Source organism: Crinia signifera, chromosome 6 (genome assembly GCF_055691185.1).
Source record: "Crinia signifera chromosome 6, ASM5569118v1, whole genome shotgun sequence".
Lineage (NCBI taxonomy): Eukaryota > Metazoa > Chordata > Amphibia > Anura > Myobatrachidae > Crinia > Crinia signifera.
In genome coordinates this window covers 189,791,107-189,816,073 of record NC_139222.1, presented here as the reverse complement: position 1 = coordinate 189,816,073, position 24,967 = coordinate 189,791,107, and the positions used below count along the sequence as shown (strand labels likewise).

Genomic DNA, 24,967 nt, shown 5'->3' with positions numbered 1-24,967 from the left:
GCAGTTCACTTTCAACTGTATCCATGTCAACCGTGTCGACATTCGGGTAAAAAAAACTGTGGAAAAAAACCTTGTTGGCCTCGTGACCTGTCGACACAAAGTGATGTTGGCTGTTTCACCTGTACATTCTATATGTCAGTATTTTGACCTTGTCGGGATTTTAAATGTCGGGATTTTGTCCTTGGCGGTATTATGACCCATTCGGGATTTTGACCGTCGGGATTTCATACCGAATCCGTTTAGAGCTCCTTATAATTAAATCACAGCATCTGACCTGTATCTGTCCAGCAACACCCTCCTGCCACCATAGCTGATATTTTTTTGTTGTATTAAATTGTTTCTGTAAACATAAGACCTGCAATTGTGGGAGTATGGCTAAAAAAATTGTGGACCTAGTTAGATTTGGAGAAATCAATAGCTAAGAGTCTGACTAATCATCTCCTGGTCAGACTTCCACCAGGGCCAACCTTTGAACTGAATGTTCCCAGTATTTTTATTATTGCAGTGACCTCACCTCAGTTACTATTTCAGTGTGTAAAGTCCATTCTCAGGCATTATAGAAACAGCAGCCTCACAACACAGGGAAACTGCACAGCTGAGGTCTCAGCACAGGATGAGGGTGATCATCAGAGCCACTGTGCTGTGCCTGGCACTTAGCATAGCTGCTAGTACAGACGATGTAACACAAAATACCACCAACAACCAGGTCCCCCCTGAAGATTCTGCAGACTGGGGTATTGGTACAATACGCGATGGATTTGAGGCAGTTAATGGTTATTTTGACTCCTTTTTGGAACTCCTGGGTGGACGAAATGGAGTTTGTCAATACAAATGCCGATATGGTAAGTTGTTGTTTCATGGTAATCCAAGCGGGTGCATTTTTATCATAGTATTTGGATTCTGTAAACACTTAGGTCAATGGGTTTTCATAATACAATATTTCTGCTAGAAATTAGCAAAATGTCTTTTAAACACTGATTCTGCATTTGGCTGTGACATGTTCATGTTTTTAAAATGGAATGTGGCCTTAAATTCCCCAGTCCTAGGCCTTCTGCACCAAAACACACCACAGAATTAATAGACCGTCATTGCCCCAGCTCTATTAATATAATTTTCACAAATACAGTGCAGATAATAATGGGGGAAAATAGGATATATTTAGCAAAAAAAAACACCTAAACTCTCTAGAACTGGTAAATAGAGTCTAGACTGCAGTCCCCATTGAGAATAATGGATACATTAAATTGCAGGGATACTATGGTAAAGTGCGTTTAAAAATAGATTTTGATAAACTGGCCACTGGGTGTCACTGTTTGACTTCTGTCCTTGGAAAATAGATATTTGTATTACACAATAATTCTTTAATCCCCTTATTTTTTAACCTCTTGCACAGTTGCTGGGAAGTAATTTCATAAATGTACTAGTAGTAATACTATTAAATGAAAATTCTTTTACTATTAAATTAGTTTTCAATAGCAGAGTAGATGCCCTAATAAAACTCAAACCTCTGGAATATTGCCCAAAATATTGTCTTGTTTTAGGCCTCCTATTTAAAGTCCATCCTCCACTCCAAATTAAACCGGTCTGATTTTTATGGGTTCTTTTGCCATTACTTTGTCTGACAAACATAATGTACTTTAACCGTCAGGACTCAGAAGACTACTTTCATATCTTTGCAAAAACAAAGTAATGTTCTAGGCATAAACACTACAAACAACAAATTATATATATATCACTTATATATATCACTCCAGACGGCGGCACTCGACAAGAACGGAATGTCCAAGCAGGTAAGTATTATCGTAATACTTACCTGCTTGGACATTCCGTTCTTGTCGAGTGCCGCCGTCTGGAGTGTTGTATGAACCCTGAGGGGGATTGGATGGCACCGCGTCCATTGCTATTTGGTCAAGGTGTGCTGCTCTGGACTGTGACTATATATATATATATATATATATATATATATATATGACAATTGTATCCGGCACTCCCTGTTGCTGATGGTTGAAGCTGCCCTGGTGCCCTCCTATGAGCAGGATATCTCCTGCCCTGAAATATGGGAAGCAGAGACGGGCGGCACTCAGGTAAAGGTGAACAAAAACCAAGAGGGTTTATTGGTGCATACAGGCAACGTTTCGGGGCTGCACCCCTTTCTCAAGCCAAACGACAACAAGACCGCCACACAGTAAAGTTTTTTCACTGAAGCCCCGGAGTGACGCCTGTATCCGTTCATTTACATATGGTAGAAATCCTCTACCTAGGAAGGCACCCGGGCAGGTATACCCTGAATGCGACGAGTGCCGGACACCCCCTGACTCTCTCTCTCTCTCTCTCTCTCTCTCTCTCTCTATATATATATATATATATATATATATATATATATATATATATATATATATATATATAGAATATATAGTAGGTCCAGGCACTCGCATCAGACAATCAATTTCAGCAGAAAAAAACAGAATACAACAGGTATACCTGTTGTATTCTGTTTTTTTTCTGCTGAAATTGATTGTCTGATGCGAGTGCCTGGACCTACTATATATTCTATATATATATATATTCCATATTTCCCTGTTTGGGAGCAAAAGGCACCACACAAGTTGCATCGGTTGACGAGGAGTGCCGAGCGCTTTCTACAACTATGTATATATATATATATATATATATATATATATATATATATATATATATATATATATATATATATATATATATATATATACAGACGGACCAAGTTACTTACAACAGAAAGTGAAGGCAATTTTTCAGGGACACTGATCTGTTTCAAACTTGCTGGATATGGAGACAGGGAGCTGTGAAGACAGAATTTGGAGGTAGGAGCAGTAAGGTCAACAGTAATTCGGTTGACAGTCATTAGGTCGACCACTATAAGCCAACAGTCACATTGTCGACGCATGAATTTGTTCTACATTGTGATAAGGTCAACACAAGCATTAGATTGACATGAAAAAGGTTGACGTGAGTTTTTCATGTTATTTGCCGTCTATGTCACTTTAAGTCGACATGGACATCGTATATGTGTGCCGCATCCCCTCACATGGTTCGGACATGGTGCCTCGCTAGGCTCGGCACACCATTATATTCTCACTCTATTTCCACTTGGATAGTATGAAAAACCACCGTTTTTTGAGGAAAAAACATGAAAAACTAATGTGACCATTTTTCATGTCGACGTTTTCCATTTCGACCTAATGCTTGTGTTGACCTTATGAGCATGTTGACCTATTGACTGCCGACCTATATTGGTCGACATAGTGAGAGGAATCTGGGGGTGGGGTGAAGAGTTTGTGGGATTAAAACTGTCACAGCTCAAAGTGAAAGTAAAAACGGTCACAGGTCAAAGTGAAAGTACATTGCAGAAGCCATCATTTTGACTATTAACTAGTTACTAGTACATAGTAAGAACAGCTGCAGAATTTGTGGCCAGTAACAAGATATAACATTTAATTTGGAGAGTGACATTTCAATTCAATGTAAAGTTTGTGAAGAAGAGACACTACTGTAGGCATTCAATGCAATATATCCTCGTTACATTTGACTTTAATAATTACAGTATATGTTATCCTCAGTCTACACAGACCCGGGAAGAGAATCTGATGTAAAAGATGTACCACATTGCAGCATTATAATAACATGAGATAATATTGTCAGATGGAAGAGACAGTGATGTAGCTAGGTGCCACGGTGCCCAGAGCACGGGCATATTTAGGGCATGCAATTAGTACTGTGGTGGAATGTGGGCCCCCTTTACAGTAGCGTGTTCCCCACATGCCTGTGTGCCCAAATGCCCTAAGCATCTGTCACATGGCCCCTTCATAGCGTGTCCCCCCACATGCCTTACTCTGCATCACCATATGCTGCACTACATAACTACTCTACATCACTACACTACACTACACTACACATTCCCCTATACCCTGCACTACATCACTACAGTACATCCCCCTATACCATGCACTACATCACTACATCCCCATATTGCCTATACCTTTCACTGCATCATCCTACACCCTGCACTACATCACACCCCCTATACACTGTATTGCATCACTATATAATAAGTCCCTACATGCTTCATTACCCTACACACTTTATTACTACTCTGTGCTATGGGTCCCCCTGTCCTCAGCACTTGCAGGGCTAAAACTAGGATTTTTGGGAACAAGGGCAAGACAGTAATTTAGCCAGGGTTGCCAACTTTTTAAATCTCCTCTACGGGAGAAGCCCAGAGAGGAGATGTCACTAAGCCCAGCCCCTTGATGGGAAATGACCCGATTTGTTGTTCGCCGTCGCGGGGGCGGGGATAAAATGATGCGAATCTGACACTTTAGCCCCGCCCCCTCATTGGAGATCAGACAATCCGGTTATTTAAATGCCGTAGTCAGGGGTGAGATAGCCAGGAACAGGGGGAGCATGGGGTCACCCAGAAACCAGGAGGGTTACATATCTTTCCGGGAGCCGGGAGAGGGACACAATTTTTTGGGACCCTCCCGGCCATTCCGGGAGGGTAGGCAACCCTGAATTTAGCACACACACACGCTGTGCTCTCATAAACACACTGTGACCCAATACACAGACATGCACCGTACCCAAAAACACACACACCTCATACACATACTGTATACACAAACTTTTCCCCAATACACACACACACTGTGACCCCATATACACACATTGTGCCCAAAAAACACACACACACACACACACACTGACCCATGCATAGAATGTACATTGTGTACATACTGTAGCTGGACTCACCCCAGTCAGATGCATATCCCTGGAGCTCTCCTGCAGGTGCGATCATTCAGCGTGGTCCCTTCCTAGGCTCTGACGGGAGCAGGGTCTCAGCGCCGGTGGCAGCATGGTCCCGTCCTCAGCTCCTGTGGGAGCAGGGTCGTGGCCTCGGCGCCAGCGGCAGCATTGTCCCGTCCTCAGCTCCTGTGGGAGCAGGGTCGTGGCCTCGGCACCAGCAGGGCCGCGTCCTCGGCTCCGGTAGGGGAGGTTCCCCAGTCTTCTCTTTTCCCTCCTCCGTCAGGACAGTCAAATTGTGTGTCCAGCCCTGGTGGCGCAAGAGGGCCAGTCTCCCGCTGGACTGCGGCACTAACCAGTAGGCACTCACAGTTCAGCATGCACCAATGCTTCTGATTGACTGATGGACTGCAAGTGCTTATTGGTGAGCAGGAGACTTCAATTAAAAATAGCATGCACAATGGTTAGCAGGGAGCGGACAAGGCAGGCGGGATGGTGATGCACTCTCCGGCACCCGGTGATCAATCGGCGCCCAGAGCTTGTGCTCCACTGGCTCCGCCCTCGCTACGCCGCTAGGAACAGTACATATTATCATGCATTACAGACTCTGAACTGTTTTTCCAGGAACATAAATACCTTGGTGGTGATAATTATAACTTTCTTGCTCTTATTCAGATGTGATCGCAGTACAAATTTGCTCTCAAAATGGGCAAAACCATGTGCACTGCAGGGGGCAGATGTAACATGTATAGAGAGAGTTAGATTTGTGTGAGTAATTTTGTTTCTGTGCAGGGTAAATACTGGCTTCATTATTTTTACACTGCAATTTAGATTTCAGTTTTAACACACCCCACCCAAATTTAACTCTCTGTGCACATGTTACATCTGCCCCACCTGCAGTGCACCTGGTTTTGCCCATTTTGAGAACAAATTTGTACTGCGATCAGATCTGAATAAGGGCCTCTGATTGGGGTATTTACTGCTCATTGGGAAAGGGGTCTCATGGTGGGCATATGCACATGCGCAGAGTAATTTCTGCCCATGTGCATACACTGGGTGCGTGCGGCCACGAATGGCTGTTACTGTGTAAGGGAATCGCCCTTGTGAATGGGTGGCGGCCAGGCCGCCATTTGCAAGGCAGGGTTTGGTGGACTCGCAAGGCTGCAAATTCAATCAACCAGAATTGCCCCCATTGTCCTCATTAGTATGCAGGTAATGTCAGCAAGTCGAGGTTCACTATATAGTCAGTCATAATGTCAACACCAGAATGTATGTATTTATGTATATTTGGCTATCTTGCCAAATTGACCTGCATGTTTGGAAGACATCAGTCATCGGTAAACACACGCGGGGCGCACAACATTACCAATATTGAGTGTACACACTAGACGATACGGTGAACAATATTGCTCAAAAGAAGGGGTAGTCAGCCACAGAAGCGATATTGATGGCTTTCAAGGAACTTATTCAACGCACAGGGGAGGAGATGTGCCCGAGGTAGCAGGTGGCAGATGACCCCACTGCCTCCCAGAATTACGCCTCTGTGTACCATGTAAACATAGGTCATGCCTACATAACATAGCCATAATGTTGACAATACAAATGTAAGGAGTCATGTTAGGTTTGAAAATGGGTATCAGCATTATGAACATGCGGACTATGGGGGTCAATCTAATATGATTGCCCCCACACACATTCGCACAGGGGGCCATGTTCAGCTTCTGTGCATAAGCATTTATACACATGTGCAGGCACCGTTTGGGAATGGACGCAGTGACTTGTACAGTCCCCGGCCTGTTTGTGCGGAGCAGTGTGGACGTGGGGTGGTGAGCATGGGTTGCACCCATGGGAACGCTGGGCTTCCTATGGTAAATCGGCCATGTCGCAGAGTGCTGAGGGTGACATCATACAAGGATTCAAATGGATGTTTATGTGGGTGAAATCTGCGAGCGACAGTGGGGGGGGGGGTCGACTCAGTGAACATGTTGACATGCCCTCTGTTGACATGCAGTGCCTGTCGACACAATGTAGACATTTTGAATGTTGACAAATTATACTGCATAGAGTTTTAGTTATGTATAATCATTACAAGAGGTCCAGGCCTAATGTGATGAACCATTAATTATTATTTAAGGTACTTTTAAAGTCAGAGGGGGAAGCCATTTTTGTAGGCTAAACCAATACCTTGAGGCATGAGGTACGGAGTGAATGATGAGCCTAGTTTCTAGGGAATTTGAAAGGTTTGTGTGTTTTCCAGCCCATAGAATGTGTCTACATTGTGCTTAATGCTTATTATTATTATTGTTGTTTATGTATATGTTTACAAAGACGCAGCAATGATCAAACTTCTGAGTAGCTCTATAGCTATGCAGCCTGGTCAGAGCATACAGGATTGCAGCTACAATAGCCTTGAAAATGATCGCCAAATGCCTTGAGTTTTGATGCCACTCTGTTTAACCTTCACCCAATGGTCCCTGACTGTCAATCACTTCACAAATAAATCACCATTGCAAGAACATTCTCAATGCAAATCAGATGCATGTGCCAGTCAGGTGATAATCACTGTACTGCATAACAAGCAGGTTTGGGCCCATCTCTGAATGAGGCCCGATATCTAATCAATCTCCAGACACATTCTGATTGAGCATCCTGGAAATGTTTTCACACCATAGGCACAAGATGTGGATCTTGGGGGTTATACAGAGCTGATCGCTGTTGTGCAAATTTGCATGCCGATGGATATTGAATGACTGTGTATGCATATCCACAGTCCCCTCTCAACAGGAAGTCAGTGTTTTTGGGTAGTAACCGAACATTTTCTGGGAGTGTCAGGAAAAACACAGGCGTGCCCAGGCATTTTCAGGGAGGGTGTGTGTGACATCAGCTCTGGCCTCAATCAGCCTGTCTCTGTGGCAGAGTTGCGGAAGGGTCTGAGTTACACAGAGTTGCACAGTGTGGGATTTCACTCTGTCTGGGTGGCGACTATCTGATCGCAGGGCACTACAAATTTGTACAGCATTGATCAGGTCTGAATAAAGCCCAATAATTGCACACAATATGCATGGCAATGGCAATATTATCACACATATCGTCTAGTATGTACCCACTGTATCATTAACAACTTCCTCTATAATCATGAACATGAACATGCAGTCAAATGTTTCTATATATTCAATGACTGCATGTTCAGCAGGGGGCCCGGGGACGGTATCGTTCATCCGAGCGCACCGCATCTGTAGTGCCATGAATCATATAGTGTGCCCCCAGCTTTACTTTGACAAATGGACAGTTGTGCAGACTTTGACAACAATATATATGATGGAGCCAGCCTCTGCCAATGTGACATATCCATAGCGCTGGGGGGCGTGGCCAGCAAAAGGGGAAGCATGAGCAGATATCTCACTTGCATCAGCAAGGCGGCGTGGTGCAGGGACTGGGTGCTTCCCTGCCCATATCCGCTTCAGGGAGACAGGCACAGAGCGGGCAGCATGCAGGGAAGAGCGGACAAGACGGGGAGTGGCGGGAGACAGTTGCAGGGGCCTCCAACAGAATGGGGTGCACAAGCGTCTCATGCATGCGGCCTCCGGAGGAGGGGCAGGGGCGACTCTATCACCAGGAGCGCTCCATCTGTATATGCTCAGATAAATCCTTTGTCAGTGAGGCATAAGAAGTACATTATACCTACTTTACTGCTGCCCCACTATTATGGTCATTTATGTTGTTTCCAGATACGTTTTCTGAAGTCAGTTAATTTTGAATACAGTAATCGTATGTATGTATGTATGTATATATATATATATATATATATATATATATATATATATATATATACAAGAATTATATAAAGCCTTATTAAAAAACTATAATTCACTGAAAAGGATTACTGATGTGTCGAAAATGTTCCAGTTTTGCAAATCACAGTTCTCTAGATTAGAATCAGGCCAGGGATTGCATTAGTAGATATTTCAAGGTTGCAGCCAAATAGTCAAAGTTTTGGAAAACCGTTAAGGTAAATATTGACCTTTGGTATTTTAGTTATGTAAAAGGGAAACTGCTTTAATTATGGTTCTTTGTCATTTTTTGATTACAGGTAAAGCCCCTCTACCCAGACCAGACTACAAGGCCCCAGAACCCAATGGCTGCAGCTCCTACTTTCTTGGTCTCAAGGTACCAGAGAGTGTATGTACCACTAACATCAACTGGATTCCCAGCTTAAACCATTACAATTTTTAATTTTAACTATTCATATCCATCAACATATCCATTAAATCAGTTTGGGGAAAAACATACTATAAGAAACTTGGGCCATAAAAATTACATTTGTATATATTTTTGTAAACAAAATGCATTTCCTTAACAATTACCACCATGTAGAATTGAGGCACACAAATTACTATATATGGGTCTGATTAAGAGATGGGCAGAGACTAGACATTGGGCCTGATTCCAACCTGACCACTGTGCTGCGAATCTTTGGAACCCAGCAATCAGTTGGATGCCTACCCGCTATAATGAAATTCCGCCTGTGTGCACAGCTGTGAATGCCGTTGCAGCCATGCGAATACTACAGTAGCTAATCCATTTGCAATCAAGGCACCCAGAGGAGTAGGTAGGTGACATGGGGCCTTATTCTGATCGGTGCGGCCCGATCAGAATATGCGGCCGCAACCGTGCAGGCGAATCCCCGCCTTCCATACGGATCGCCACCTGCCGTCCGTACGCGGATATGTGGCGATCCGCATGAAATTGGACGGGGATACGCCTCCTCCGTCTTGGGAGCAGCCCCTGCATTCGATGGTCGCCGAACATCGAATGCAGGGCCGCACGCTCCACCAGGTCCCGCAACACAAGACCACATGGACACTTGTCCGTGTGAAATCATGTATGGGGGCGGGCAGCTGACATCCGGCGATGTCAGATGCCCGCCCCGTACCCACGCGTCACGGCCTCATTACCATGCATACGCCCCGCGTTTGCATGGGAACGCCCATGAAACGCGGGGCGTATGCATAGGGTAATGAGGCTAAGTAGCCCCTCACGCCCCTCTACGCCCCCTGTGCGGCGTATAAAGAATCCGTGCGGCGAAATCGCCTGCACATGCGCAGAGTGACCTCTGCACATGCGCAGACGATCAGCATCGGCGGTCCGTCCGCATGCGGGAATATCCGCACCGATCAGAATAAGGCCCATGGTGTCCACAGCAGGGTATGTTTCACTTTATGCCACATACCGTAATGCCTATTACATATTGTGCCACACACAGTTATGGTGCTGACAACATTTTATGTCCCACACATAAAATGCCCTGGCAAAAAATGCCCCACAGTAAAGTTTCTCATTACTCGTTGCCAGGTGTTTAATGCCAAAAGATGTAGTGCCGCTTATACACATAATGCCCCCTGAAGTGCTGCTTACCTACATGCTCGTTGTCAGGTATTTCTGGCTCATTGCCAGAGGTTTCATACTCGTTGCCAGGGGTGTTACATGCTCCTTGCCAAGAGGGGTAACATGCTTATTGCCAGGGGGGTTACATGCTCTTTGCCAGGGGGTAGTTACATGATCGTAACAAAGGGGGGGGGGGGGCAGGGGGAGTTATGTGCTAGTTACCAGGGGGGGTTTACATTCTCATTGCCTGGGAGGGTTACATGCTCCTTGTCAGTGCAGGTTCGCTGCTCATTGATAGGTGGGTTAATTGCATGCTGCCAGGGGTGTTACATGCTCGCTCCCAGGGAAGGTTACATTCTCGTTGCATTGCATTACATGCATGCTGATAGGGGGGTTTTACACGCTTGTTGCCAGTTCTCAGGGGGCTGCTGTTGAACAGCGCACCAGCACTCCCAGAATCCACACTTCTGGGTAATGCATGGTGCACTGCGCTCTTGATATACGCTACAGATACTAGCGTCTTTCTCCTTTAAGGCAGTGGCCCTTTTTGGAGGGACTCAAGGTGTCTGTCAGTTTGTGGATGGAGATTCTGCACCCCCGGTGCTGCTTCCACCACCAGCGGCTCCTGTTGCTGCGACAGTAGCCACTGGCAAGCGCCGGAGGTAGGAGAAGAGGGGGCTGGTGGCGCAGACTCTCTCCTCTTTGGCTCTTGGAGCTTGAGCACCACCGAAGCCACCCTCCCACCCTATGCCTCTGATGGCACCATGAAAGCTTTTCCTTCCAACCCGCTTCCCCGTATGTGCAGTGGCTGAGTAGCCTTTGACATACTTAGTGTTTCGATGAAGGATGGCTTGATCAAAGCCAGAGCTAACGTCAAAGGTCCTCCCATTAAACATCTGTTTGCAACCTGCTTTTTTATGAACACTTCCAATAAATGGCTGGGACCCTCCTTCACCAGCTTCCTGTCAATCACCTAGCATACCGCCTATGTGAAAAGGCCCTTGCTGGATTTGTTTGAACGAGAACCTCGAGCATTCACACTACAAAACGTGCGCATACTTGGTCGTTCGATTGTCGACAGGGCTGCAAATTTGCAGCTCTGCCTACAGGTCTAAACCGGCCCCATTATCATGTAGGCTGTGTGTACAAAGGGCTAAATTAAGCTGCATACACACTATAAAATTATCTGTCCAATCTTTCTGTTGAAGCAAAAATGACAATCAACCATTTGATACCATAAGTCGGAAAAATGGGCAGTAATTTTTGTTTGGATAAATAGGTTAAATTAAATGTATTTAATTAATTTGCCTGAATGTCCACTTTTGTCTGTTTTCCAGTGTTTGGGAGTAAATGGTCAATTGTCATTTGCTCCTATACAGATGGAGCGCCCCCCAGCCAGCCTTTGGAGTCGCCAGATCCCTTGAGCTGGCGCAGGCTTGTGGTCAGGTGCTTCATCTGACAGGGACGCGCATTCTGTCAGCGTGGCGGCGCGGAGCGGATTCCCTGCCCGTCTCCGCATCAGGGAGATGGGCAGGATGAGTGGGGGCTGTGAGGGGCTACTGGGGAGCAGTAGGGAGCCAGCGGAGGGCAGCGGCGGGCTCTCTCAGAATAGGGCATGCAAGCATCTCGTGCGTGCACCCCCTTCTGGCAGATGGCACACAGCAGCGATTATAATGGTTGTTCAAACCGTTTTTATTTCAGCATTTATCATGTCACTCATTTCTGGTATAACCATTGCTTGTTTTAGAGATGCCAGTTTATAGCCTTTATTTGCTGATATGACATCTCACAACGCATTTATCACTTGTTAAGGCTTAATACATCTGCCCCAGCATGAGGTAACTTATTTAAACCGACTTGTTATATGCAAATAGTGTTAGATGGATAACAATAGATCGTAGTGGTGAAATGGAGGCAGATTTAGTTCTCGCTTTAATAGACTGATTATGGCTTTTGTGATGTCATTCAGCTTTGGTATGAAAGTCTGAACTGTCAGTTAACAGCTATATCTGCTGATTTGACATCTCATGGTGTAAGCTTATTTTAACGTAAATGTTACATGAAAATAATGATAGATAATCAGTGGTGAAATGCAAGCAGGTTGAGATGTATTATCTCAATATACTTATCAGTAGTCTGACAAATTAACCTATGTGAGGTCACTCAGCTTTGATATAAATGTCACTGCTTGGTAGAACATGTTGTTAGCTTATTTTGCTTATACAGTTTGAACATAAATGTTATATATATGATTAACCCTAGGGAATCCCTCCCAGCACTCCTAGATATTATAAAAGAATTTGTGAAAGTCTCATATTATAAATTAAATACAAATAAATCTGAAGCCCTTCCATTGAACTTCGATCCAACCGAATGAGATTATTTGAAAGAACGATTCAAATTTAAATGGAAAAAAACTCCCTGCAATACCTAGGGATTCAACTGGTCTCCAAAGAAGAGAATTTAATAGATTTTAATTTATGCCCCCCTTCTACAGCAGCTAAATACAAAAATTAATAAATGGATGAATATAGAAGCATCCCTAATAGGTAGGGTGGCGATGTTAAAGGTGTTTATCTTACCAAAGATCCTATATCTTTTTCGCGCCATCCCAAAAATATTGCCCAAGTACTGGATAGCAAGATTCAACTCCCTTTTCAACAAATATATAGGGAGAAACAAACGAGCTAAAATCGCTAAGGAATATCTAATATTCCCCAAACATAGAGGGGGATTAGTCCTCCCAAACTTGGAACTATACCAATCTGCAGCGCTGATAGATCAAATCAAGAACTGGAGGTGTCCCATGAAGAATAATTGCTGGATAAACCCAGATGGTAACAAATCAGTAGAAACCACCCCCCCCCCCCCCCCCCTGAAAATTTAATATGGCTCCCCCCCCAAATCTCTAAAGAACTGTAAAGAACTAGCAAATTCCACTAAGGCAGCGGTTCTCAAACTGTGGGTCCTGACACCAAAGTGGGTCCCGACCTTCTCAGGATGGGGTCGCGACTCCATGTTGCTGACCATCACGCTGATGACTTTTTTAAATCTCAGTCAGTAATCTAAGGAGTCTGAAAACTCTGTTGAATTGTCTGTATTTTAGACTCCTCCCATCATTTTGTGCCTCCACAATGCTGCCATGTATGTGCTGTCTGCTGACCACACATGTGATGTGAGGATCTTCTGCAGTAACTTGCTGGGGTCCTGTAATTGTTTTTACTGTCTAATGGGGTCCCAGAGCAAAATAGTTTGAGGACCCCTGCACTAAGGTGATCCTCCAGAAATGGTACAGTCTCTTGGAAAAGATGAACCTTTTGGGTTCGGTTATAGGACATCTCCCTCTAGACACCTTAACAAAAATAATACCAAATTTAAATTTGGCGCTTTGGGGAAACCATGCAATAAAAACATTGGAGGATATATATGAAAATAGACAATTAGGGGGAAATTTACTAAAGGAAATTTGTAAAAAAAATAGGTGTATTTGTATTTAGAAATACACTTATTTTTGACATTTACTGTCCCGAAAATACGTCAATTCGTATTCGTATTGATGTGCTATCAATACGAATACAAATTGACATATTTTCGGGAAAGTAAATGTCAAAAATAAGTGTATTTCGAAATACAAATACACCTATTTTTTTACAAATTTCCTTTAGTAAATTTCCCCCTTAATGTCTTTTGCAAAGGCGTAACTACCATTGGTGCAAGGGGTGCAGCTGCTATGGGGCCCAGAGCTGCAGGGGCCCCATCTTTGCTGTTTAAGTAATATGTTTTATATATATTTATCACCATCAGTTGCTAAATAGGGGGCCCTTACAAACTTTTGCTATGGGGCCTGTGAATATCTAGTTACGCCTCTGGTCTTTTGATCAGATAAAAAAAAAAATATGTCCTCCACAACTCCGAATTTTATAAATATCTGCAGATTAGACACTGGCTTCAATCCGACATATTCAAAACAATAGAATTAAAAACACTCCCGAAAAAGTTGTTAAATCATATTTTTGGATTAAAAAAAAAGGGAGAAATCACCTTTTGGTATAAAAGACTCTTACAAGAGAGAAGAAACTAAAACAAGATGGCAGTTGAAATGGGAAAGGGAGTTGAATTTTTCCTGGGATGATGCACAATGGGCACAACTGTTCATATCAGTGAATCAGATGTCTAAATCCACACTACAGACCGAGAGATTTTTTAAAATATTCTATCAGACGTACTATACCCCAGCAAAAATTCATAATTTTTTTCCCAGACCAACCAGACATATGTTGGAGATGTGAGAAAAGAGGCGACATAAAACATATATTCTGGTTCTATGAGAAACGAAAAAAATTTTGGGTAGAGATTGAAACATTTATTCTGCAGAGTGTGGGACCTGTAGTGCAGTTATCCCCGCAGATGATCCTACTGCACATACTTCCACCAAACCTGAATAATATGCAAAATTACCTCTTAAATCAAACAATTTGTGCAATAAGAGCAACAATTGCACAATTATGGAAGCAAGAACAAGCCCCCACTCTGCAGAAGGTAATAGGTAAGATAGAGTATAACTATAAGATGGAAACCCTGGGGAAACGGTATAACGACAGAAGGGTTAAATTTTGGAGGGATTGGGAAAAGGTTAGAGGGGACTTGTAACTACATAGATCTTAGCTCTTAGTACTATTAGAGTCATAGCACCTTTCTCTCTGAAATTAACCAGTAAGTCAAAACAAAAAAACAAAAGAAGAGCTTACAGAATAAACATATTCAGCAACTCTCTTGTCAATTATGTCATTTTGTATGTAAAGTATTGTATTGTGTAATATGTTTCTTTTTCTAAATTGTTGTGTCCATGTCTAGAATGTACGGACTTCGTTGTCCTTGTTTTTTATATGTCCAAAATTGCAAACAAAATAACTTAAAAAAAAAAAATGTTATATATAAATAATATAAAGATACCAGTGGTGAAATGCAGGCAGGTTTTATTTTAAGGCTTATTATGTGCCTGGCTAACATCATTAACAGCCTTTGTGATTTCACTTAGCTTTATTGTAAAAGTGCTTTGAATGTCAGTTATCAGCAGTATCTACTGATATGACATCTCACAATCTGTTTGCCTATCTATCCACTGGTGCAGGGCACACAGGCCCCTGCAGGGGCAAACGCAGGATTTTCAGAAGGGGGTTTCCAGAGGGGCGGAGCAAAGCACGGACACTTAGGTGACCCAGTATATGCTTTGATGTCCGCGGGTGGTAGGGGGTATTATATCAACCGCTCAGCATGTAGGGCCTGGATCAGTAATTTCCACTAATTACCCCTAAACTGCACAGATGGTGGGAGAAGGGGGCATTGGGCTGAATGAAGGGGCCCTGATACATAACTTCCAGGGTGGTAGAGGATGTTTAATACGCAGAGGAAGGGTGTATAGTGGAGTGGGCTTATTAATCATAATTTTCTGGTGGGAGGACAGCTTGCTTGACTGCAAATATCTCCAGTTCCTGGAAATATTTCTTAGATTTTAATGGAATTAAAAACTAGAGAATCCCACCTACCAAATGGTACTGGGAACGAGGGGATCAGAGTTCAGGAGGCAGAGCAATCTGCCATTGGGTATATAAAACTACATACCAGGTATGTGTAGCTGGAGCAGTAACCAGCTGCTGGAAGGCTGATATCTCTGGTTCTGGGAACAGGAGAGACAAGCTACTAGTATCCATCAAAGGGGAAGAGTCCCAGCTTTTGGAATATACCGTAAAACTCTAAGTCAGACAGAACCTGAAATATCTGACTGGGAAGAGCAATTAAAAGGCTTGGATGGGGACCACTGCTTTGAAGTCAGATATCTCTGGTTCCCAAGGTCCGATTTTAAAAATTCTTGTACTCATGGAAAGAGGGGACCCTCAGCTTTCTGCCTAGGGCCCTTAGACTCCTGGGGGGGGGTTCTGGGTACTCGGAAACCCCCCCTGCGTGCGCTACTGCCCTGGATGCAGGGGAACCCGCACACCCTGGACCCCTTTTAATCATACTCACCTTACTGTCAGTCCAGTGGCGGCAACGCAGTAACAAAAAACACTGGGTAAATGGCCATCATAGCCTTTTCTAGTGATTTGCACCAGTGCAATAAGGGTGTCCTCGGAAATTCAGTGCTGGCGCCATGTCCCCAAGACCTGTGTATGCAGAGTAGTAAGCCAGAGTCTACTGCAGTTATAGAGTGGAGGGGGCCCAATCAGAGCCTGCATTTGAGCCCCCTCCTCTCTGGAAGCTTAGGGGGGCAGATGTAAAATATGAGAGAGTTAGATTTTGGTGAGTTCTTTTGTTTCTGTGCAGGGAAAATACTGGCTGCTTTATTTTAACACTGCAATATATATCTCACTTTGAAGTAAAACCCCACCCAAATCTAACTCTCTCTGCACAAGTAACATCTGCCCCACCTGCAGTGCACATGGTTTTGTCCATCTAAGAAGGAATTTGTCAGAAAGAGTGAACCAAAATAACCCCCTTAGTGAGCACACAGCAAAAAATGTTAAATGTAAACCTCTATAAAAAAAAACGGTACTTGTGAGTTATCTGGGCGTCCGATTTTGGTACTAGATCGCATGCGATTTGCGATTTGCATGCGATTTAGCATGCGATTTGCATAAGATTTGCTATTCATTTCATTACCCCACTATCCCCAAAGTGTGTCTATCAACGTGAACCCGAAGCGTGGCGAGCGCAGCGAGCCCGCGAGGGGCGGCGGTACGCGTCCTCCGACCATTTCATGCCCCTACTATCCACTAGGGCGTGGAGTGAGAATAGAATAGTGTGGCGAGCGCAGCGAGCCACCGAGCCCGAAGCGTGGCGAGCGCAGCGAGCCCCGCGAGGGGACGCGGACACCTGTGAAGCCCGCAAGGGCACGCGGATACCTGTGAAGGTGTCCGCGTCCGCTCGCCACGCTTCGGGCTCGGTGGCTCGCTGCGCTCGCCACACTATTCTATTCTCACTCCACGCCCTAGTGGATAGTAGGGCATGAAAAGGTCGGAGGACGCGTACCGCCGCCCCTCGCGGGCTCGCTGCGCTCGCCACGCTTCGGGTTCACGTTGATTGCCACGCTTCACGCTAAGGGGACAGTGGGGTAATGATGAATAATGAAACGGATAGCAAATCGCATGCGATATCGCATGCGATATCGCATGCAAATCGCAAGTACCCAAAATCGGGAGCCCGGATAACTCACAAGTACCAAAAAAACACCTAGCAGTGAGGTGCTAGATATAAATAAATAAATAGTTAAAGTACATTATTTATGGCTACAATAATTTTAAGAAATAGTTACTGATGCAAAAAATTATCTGGCATGAACTAACTGCCAAATATTCTGGACACATTAGTTGTCAGACACTTATTATGCAGGTTGTTTTAATAAATAATCTTTAAATGATGAAATTCAGTTTGAAGGCAGTTTGTAAAATGTAATATCCCGAAAGATATGATCATCAGTCACTGCACATATAATGTACTGACTTGGTGCCTATAATAATGAAACCCTCGGCAGATGTCCCAGACGGCAAGTAACTGGCAGGGAACAATATGACATTTAGGAAATTGGTCTAAAACAGGGGTTCTCAAACTCGGTCCTGAGGAACCCACACAGTACACGTTTTCCAGGTCACCGACAGGTGTACTCATTACTCACTGACACATTTTAAAAGATCCACAGGCGGAGCTAATTGTTTCACTTGATTCTGTGAGGAGACCTGGAAAACATGCACTGTGTGGGGTCCTGAGGACCGACTTTGAGAATCTGTGCTACAAAATATTGAACCTGGCTTTTTATTTATTCCAGAGAAATGATTTACCATGCAATAAATAAAAGAGTATCTCCCTAGCTTTTACATTGGATGGATTTAGATGAGTCATACAGTGGTGAATGAATATTAGCGATATTTATATGGTGCCAAAAGGTTCTTCAGCCCCTTACAAAGTATAGAAAAAATTAGCAGTACTGCAAAACAGCAACTTTTAGTATAAGACAATAGCACTGTACACATTGGGCGATCATGTCTGCAGCAGTCATATTTATCAATATCGGCAGAGATGCCAGCTGAACCATATAGTGCATACACACCAGCGTTGTCATCAGGTCCCCCAATGGCCATGCAATATTTTCAGGGACTGCATGCACAGATGATGGGAGGGTTGTTAACAACCCTCAGGAGCACGATGCGTGCTCCTGAGGGTTGTTAACAACCCTCCCATCATCTGTTTATGCAGTCCCTGAAAATATTGCATGGCCATTGGGGGACCTGATGGTCATTTGGGGCAGACACACTGAGTTATATTTTGAACAATAGCACTCAAAATGAGCAATATCGTTCAATATGGGTTCACACCTAATGTAGGACAAGTACATGGTGTATAAATATTGTTGTGTCAGTAGACAGCACTCAAATAGGCATCAGAAACGGAGGATTAGATGCCCTTGAAGGGAGTGTGGCATAGAAGATTGTAAGCAAGATAGGGAAAAGCACATGAGGGGAGAGGGCCCTGCTCGTGAGAACTTGCAATCTGAATGGATGGGGCAGACAGTCAGGAGGACACATGAGGTAGACAGTAAGTCAGTAATGCTGCTTTCAGACCGCAAAACTGGCTTTGACCAGGTATTTTGAAACGTTTCTAAAAACGGGTCTGCCAGGTAAAACCCCTTTCACACCGCATCTCTTAAACGGTATATTACCGTTAAAGTGCGTTTTTTTTTACACTGGCAGACCCGTTTTTGGAAGCTTTCCAAATACAGGGTCAAAGCCAGTCTTCAGCGCGCCGTCCCCCCCCCTGCCGCGGGTTAACACACACAATCTCCCCCCCCCCACAAGGTACCGGACAGGGAGCCCCGGGACGGTATAGGGGGGGGCAGTGATGGTACATTACCTGCACCCACCGCCGCCGCTGTGTCCGAATCCCCGCCGCTGTGTCCGTATCCCTAGCGCCTGGTACCGGACAGGGAGCCCCAGGACGGTATAGGGGGAGCAGTGATGGTACATTACCTGCACCCGCCGCTGTGTCCGTATCCCAGCAGCTGCCGGACGCTGGACGTTGCTAGGGAGTGTTGCTAGGGAGCGTTGCTAGGGAGGTACTATGTGTTCCCACCTCGGGCTGATGTATGAACAGGGAAATGTGGGCACAGGAGCTGACGCTCTATGGGGAGGGAGATGTATGAAGCAGGGAAGTGTGGGCACAGGAGCTGATGCTCTGAGGGGGAGATGTATGAAGCTGGGAAGCGTGGGCACAGGAGCACATCGTGGGATGTTAACCCGTGCGCTAGGGGGGGCGGGGGGGGCGGCTCCAGTGCTATGAATATTTAATGAGCACTCATTAAATATTCACTGCACTGAATTTAGGACCCAGCTCATTGGCTGGGTCCTAAATACCGTTTCAGACCCGATTTTGATGCCAAAATACCGGGTCTGAAACGAGTAGGACCCTCCATTTTAACCGTTTTACAAAATCGGCTTTTGTAAAACGGTAAAGTGGTCCTGCACCTTTCAGACCGCACAGATTACCGTTTTAAAACGGTAAAAAAACGGCAATATACCGGTTTTTAAGTGCGGTCTGAAAGGGGCATATGTCTACTGTATTTATTTTTTAAAGGTGAACTACAGGTCCAGGAGCTCCTGAATGCAAGCATGCGGATCCTGGTATTACTGCAGGTACCTGCATACTCTGCTGGGTGACAGTATTATATGCTGATCCAATACCACTGGTCCCCTGTATGCTGTTTGTCTCCTAAATTACACAACACGTATGCTGGGTACACACTGGCCAATATGTCAGCAGGTCAATTTAACATCTTCTATATTGTTGGCGCATTGGTGGGTGTGTACCAGCGTTATGCCTGTGAAGTATGTCATCTGCAGATATATTGGTGCATAATTGGAATGTCCACCCAGCTGCATGATGGGGACTGACATGCTCAGCTGCCAAATAGTAAGTGTGAACAATTGCATACCTCCCAACAATGCCCTGTTTCTGGATTGTATGATTGCAATCACCTGTTTTAAGTAGGTTAATTAATAAGTAAAGGTGTTTCACCACAGGTGATGGTAATCATAAGTTAAGAGGAAAGTCCAGAAACAGAGCAATCTGTCCCTCCTGGATAGGATCATGTTGGGAGGTATGCAATTGCCTTGATCAGATGCACAGTCGACACAATGGCAAGTGTCCACTGACATAGTGTTTTTTGTGTTTAACCTAAGCCATTTTATATCCCAAAAATATAATTTACGAGCCATGAATAAACAAAATCAAATATTTACTTAAGAGCCATTGGCTGGGCTTAGTTCATTTGTTAATGTTTTTCTTGGCTCACTATATAAGAAATGTCCTTCCAGAATGACCGTTTCTACATACAGTGGGTCCAGGTGTCCTGACCTAAGGCCTGTGCCTGAGAGCTAATGTAGCTGCCCATGAAAAATATAGCTGTACACTAGCGGAATAGAAATATGGAGATCCTTCTCCAGATATGTAACGTATTAGAAATGCTATTGTAACATACCTTCAAGCAATGAGCCTGATTCAGACCGGTTCGATAAGTTGAGTATTCTCGTTGCCAATTGAACTGATACGCGCCACCCTGTTGAACACCTGTTTGAAATGTGTCAGTTATAGCATTGGAGAGGTAGCTGTATCAGCGGAGTACATGTAGCTATTATTTTATATAAACCCCTCTACACTAGCGGCAGCCCTCTTCTTACCCTAATCATAAAGCAATCCCAAACTACAACTATAATGCTGGGTACACAAACTGTAAGCTGGTCCATGCAGCTTTCTGCAGCATGACTCTCGCTAGCGATGTCCTCCACAGCATCGATGGAAATAATTAGCATTGGAGAATGTCCCTGATGCTGTGTGGGAGCACACATCGTCAGGGACATTGGCCCTTTTTCTAGTTCACTCTTTCTGACATAATCCTTCTTAGATGGACAAAACCATGTGCACTGCAGGGGGGCAGATTTAAAATGTGCAGAGAGAATTAGATTTGGGTGAGTCATTTTGTTTCTGTGCAGGGTAAATACTGGCTGCTTTATTTTTACACTGCAATATAGATACCACTTTGAAGTAAAACCCCACCCAAATCGAATTCTCTCTGCACAAGTAACATCTGCCCCACCTGCAGTGCACATGGTTTTGTCCATCTAAGAAGGATTTTGTCAGAAAGAGTGAACTAGAATAAGGGCCATTATGTGTAAACACTGGATGATATTGAGATTGTCGTGTGGACCCTTTGGAATCGGCAAAAACATTTTGAATATTGTCCAGTGTCTACCCAGCTTAAGTCTAATGCTGGCCACACATCAGACCAACTTTTCTCCAACCATCCAACTAGTTGGTTGGATGGAATAAAAACCTGGCACTGGATAGGAGCAAATGCAATTTGTATTTAAGTCATTTGTTTCCCAAATCGGAAAATGGACAACAACTGTCCCTCAGATAACGTACTGTAGTTGGACCTATTTGATTTAAACAATTTCACTGAATGTTTTTGTCCATTCTCCTGAGTTTGTGAGCAAATTGCTTATTGGCATTTGCCCCCATACAGTACCAGATTTTCAGACCAACCAACCAACTAGTTGGATGGTTGGAGGAAAGTTGGTCTGATGTGTGGCCAGCATTAGTGTAACAGACCAATTTGAATAAGGGGTCCCCTGAAATTTAATTTCAAATTTTTTTGAAACGTTGATCTACACAAGCAGCGTGTCGCCTACAGCTGCGAGTGCTGCACCTACTGTATGCTCTGCATATCCTCTACCTTCTATAAGGGCACCGGCTGAAGTTTACTTTATACTTGGGAGTGCCAGACACATTATATATGGGACAGACGAGGCGGCACTCAGAAGACTTTTTCAAACGATATATTCAGTGAAAAAAGTGTGCCGCCTCGTCTGTCCCATACATTGGTGGTGGAATTCTGTTCCCCCACAGGAGGGCACCAGGAGCGGTATCAATTGCAGTGGACAGGAGTGCCGAGGACTCGGATGTGTGTGTGTGTGTGTGTGTGTGTGTGTGTATATATATATATATATATATATATATATATATATATATATATATATATATATATGTAACTTGCGATGTGCTGGCACTCTTCCTTCCAAAGTCAGTTACCGTGGTGCAGGGGAAAAACAGGTAATGTAGGCAACGATTAACCCGTACCCATCGGATTTCTTCAGAATCAAATAATCACTCAAATGCCATAGGCTTTAAGCAACGTTTCGGGGGTTTATTCCCGTCCTCAGGCTTGTTACAAAGACTTATTTGATTCTGAAGAAATCCGATGGGTGCAGGTTAATCGTTGTGTATATATATATATATATATATATATATATATATATATGGGGTTAGAAGGTGCGGCACTCGGTTATCTCATAAATCAAAAAAGACGACAGGACACGTCGACGTGTCCTGTCGTCTTTATTGATTTATGAGAGAACTGAGTGCCGCACCTTCTTACCCTACATTGTGCTTACTTCAAGCTGTGGGAGCACCGGTGTAAATCACCTACATGCTTTGGGAGTGCCGGTCCTGCACACACACATATATATATATCGATGGGAGTTGCGGCACTCGGATTTAAGAAATAATCACGCTGTACAAGCAAGTTTGATCAACGTTTCAATCTATTATGATTTTCGTCAGGATGATATATATACTAAGTCCAGAGTGACACCGTCGACGGAATATTTATATATATATATATATATGTACTTATGTAATATCTGGGCTCCCGTTTTTCTTATGAGACCGCGTCCGCTCGCCACGCTTCGGGCACGGTGGCTCGCTGCGCTCGCCACACTATATAAAATCAACTCCATGCGTAGTTGGATAGTAGGGGTATGAAAAAATGGGGTGCATTTAACATGGGAGCCCAGATAATACATAAGTACCTATATATATATATATGATCTAGAAGAGACAAATGTGGGCGCTCCAATAGTGCAAAGATTACCACTTTTTAAAACAATGGAATTTATTTAGAAACTGCACACAGACAAGGGCTGGGTAACGTACCATATACAGCGGCTTACACTCGCTGCACAGAACAGGCATAGGAGGGTGCAAAAGCACCTTACAAGCGTTGGAGAGGTTACACTCAAGAATCCGGTCGAGCTGGACGCTAGGCCACGCCCCTACGCGTTTCGTCACGCTGGACTTCGTGACGAAACGCGTAGGGTCGTGGCCTAGCGTCCAGCACGACCGGAGCCTTGAGTGTAACCTCTCCAACGCTTGTAAGGTGCTTTTGCACCCTCCTATGCCTGTTCTGTGCAGCGAGTGTAAGCCGCTGTATATGGTACGTTACCCAGCCCTTGTCTGTGTGCAGTTTCTAAATAAATTCCATTGTTTTAAAAAGTGGTAATCTTTGCACTATTGGAGCGCCCACATTTGTCTCTTCTAGATCAAACAAATCCCGCTCTTTGGATTCGGGAGAACCACTGTGTTCACTTTGTGGAGCTGCCGGCTTGAATTGAGCAAGTGCACTAAAACAGTGTGGAGCTGTGACCCACCTGTGTCCATCAGGGACCGACTAAGACTGTGTCTTAAGGACTGGTATTTAATACCACATCATTGACATTTTTTTCTCTTGCGCACTGTATTTTATTTTGGATATATATATATATATATATATATGAGTATAGATGATGGTACTAGCGCTAAAAATCAATCCCCTTCTTTAGTCAAAGGGTGGTTCTATATTAATAGTGCGTGTAGTTTTCACACGGATGTACAATTCCTCCTTTTTCCGGAGTGGCAGCTCCTCTCCTGTTGGTTCCTGTCCAAAGAAACCGTTTGGTAGAGATCTGGAAAAAAGATGAGATGGGCGCCCCCTTGTGCAATACGTTTATACGTCACAGTGATACCCTTCACCGTTTGTGAGAAATACACCCCAATAAATTTCAGGTGTACCGTTACTAGTGGTCTCCAACCACTCTGACAGGCGTTTTGTAATAAATTTCCAATGTCAGGGAGTTAGTTTTCTCCTCTTCGGTTCATCCAAGATTATTTCTCAGAACAAGTCCCCGCACATACAAAAAATAGGGAGTATACTAGTGAAGTATTGTTAAAACATTTATTTGCTAATAAACATGACAAGTAAATTTTGCCCGTACAATGTATAAAATTTTTTTTTGCTTATCTGGTGTAAACACGTTGTCATCAGTCATCAAACACCTTGGAAAAGCATAGAGTCCCCTCAACGCGTTTCGTCCGTGGCCCCTAGGCAGGACTTCCTCAGGAGTGTGACTCCAACAGGTCCTCTGTCCTGTATTTATACCATATCTAATTATGTCATAACTGAACAGTCCACGGAGTGGGAATCCCGCCATCGCGGCTACCCACTTCCGCTTCCGGTCCGGTGGAACGCAATACGTCACTATCTGACGTCAGCGTGACCCGCACGCGTCTTCCTACGTGTGCCGCATCTATTCCTTTCGGTGGTACGCACAGCATGTGCAGCTTCCGGTATCGGCTTTAGCGTCTGTCCCGGATGCTAGCGCTAAACACACCTACTCTCTGGGTGTGTGAGCCGCACAATGTTAGTTCCGGAAGTTTGCGTGACACGCACGGAACTTCCGGTTTCCCCGGGATCTAGATGTATGGATACCCGGCTTCCATTTAAATGATTTGTATTTCCATTGCCTAGGTGACTCCTCTCACTAGTCAGCCTAGGCAATGAGCCAGGTTTTGTCAATCCCTGTCAGTCGGGTTATTTTATTATCCTCAAGATGTGGGCATTCGCTTCTCACTCCTGCTGGGGTTTTAGGTCACAGTGCCCTCCCAA

The 24,967-nt window shown here is 44.3% G+C and overlaps 1 protein-coding gene across 2 annotated transcripts in view; it reads left to right on the top strand.

Moving 5' to 3' along the window:
• Positions 1-546: 546 nt before the first annotated feature.
• PLA2G12B (phospholipase A2 group XIIB) overlaps positions 547-24,967 on the top strand; it is a 41,704-nt gene continuing 17,283 nt past the window's right edge. Inside the window, exons 1-2 of one of the 2 annotated variants that reach the window (XM_083148447.1) lie at positions 547-842; positions 8,867-8,943. In XM_083148447.1, the coding sequence (XP_083004573.1) occupies positions 614-842; positions 8,867-8,943 (306 nt within the window). In that variant the 5' untranslated portion in view covers positions 547-613. Of the gene's footprint in view, positions 843-8,866; positions 8,956-24,967 lie in introns of both variants that reach the window. The other variant, XM_083148446.1, reaches the window with a different exon arrangement.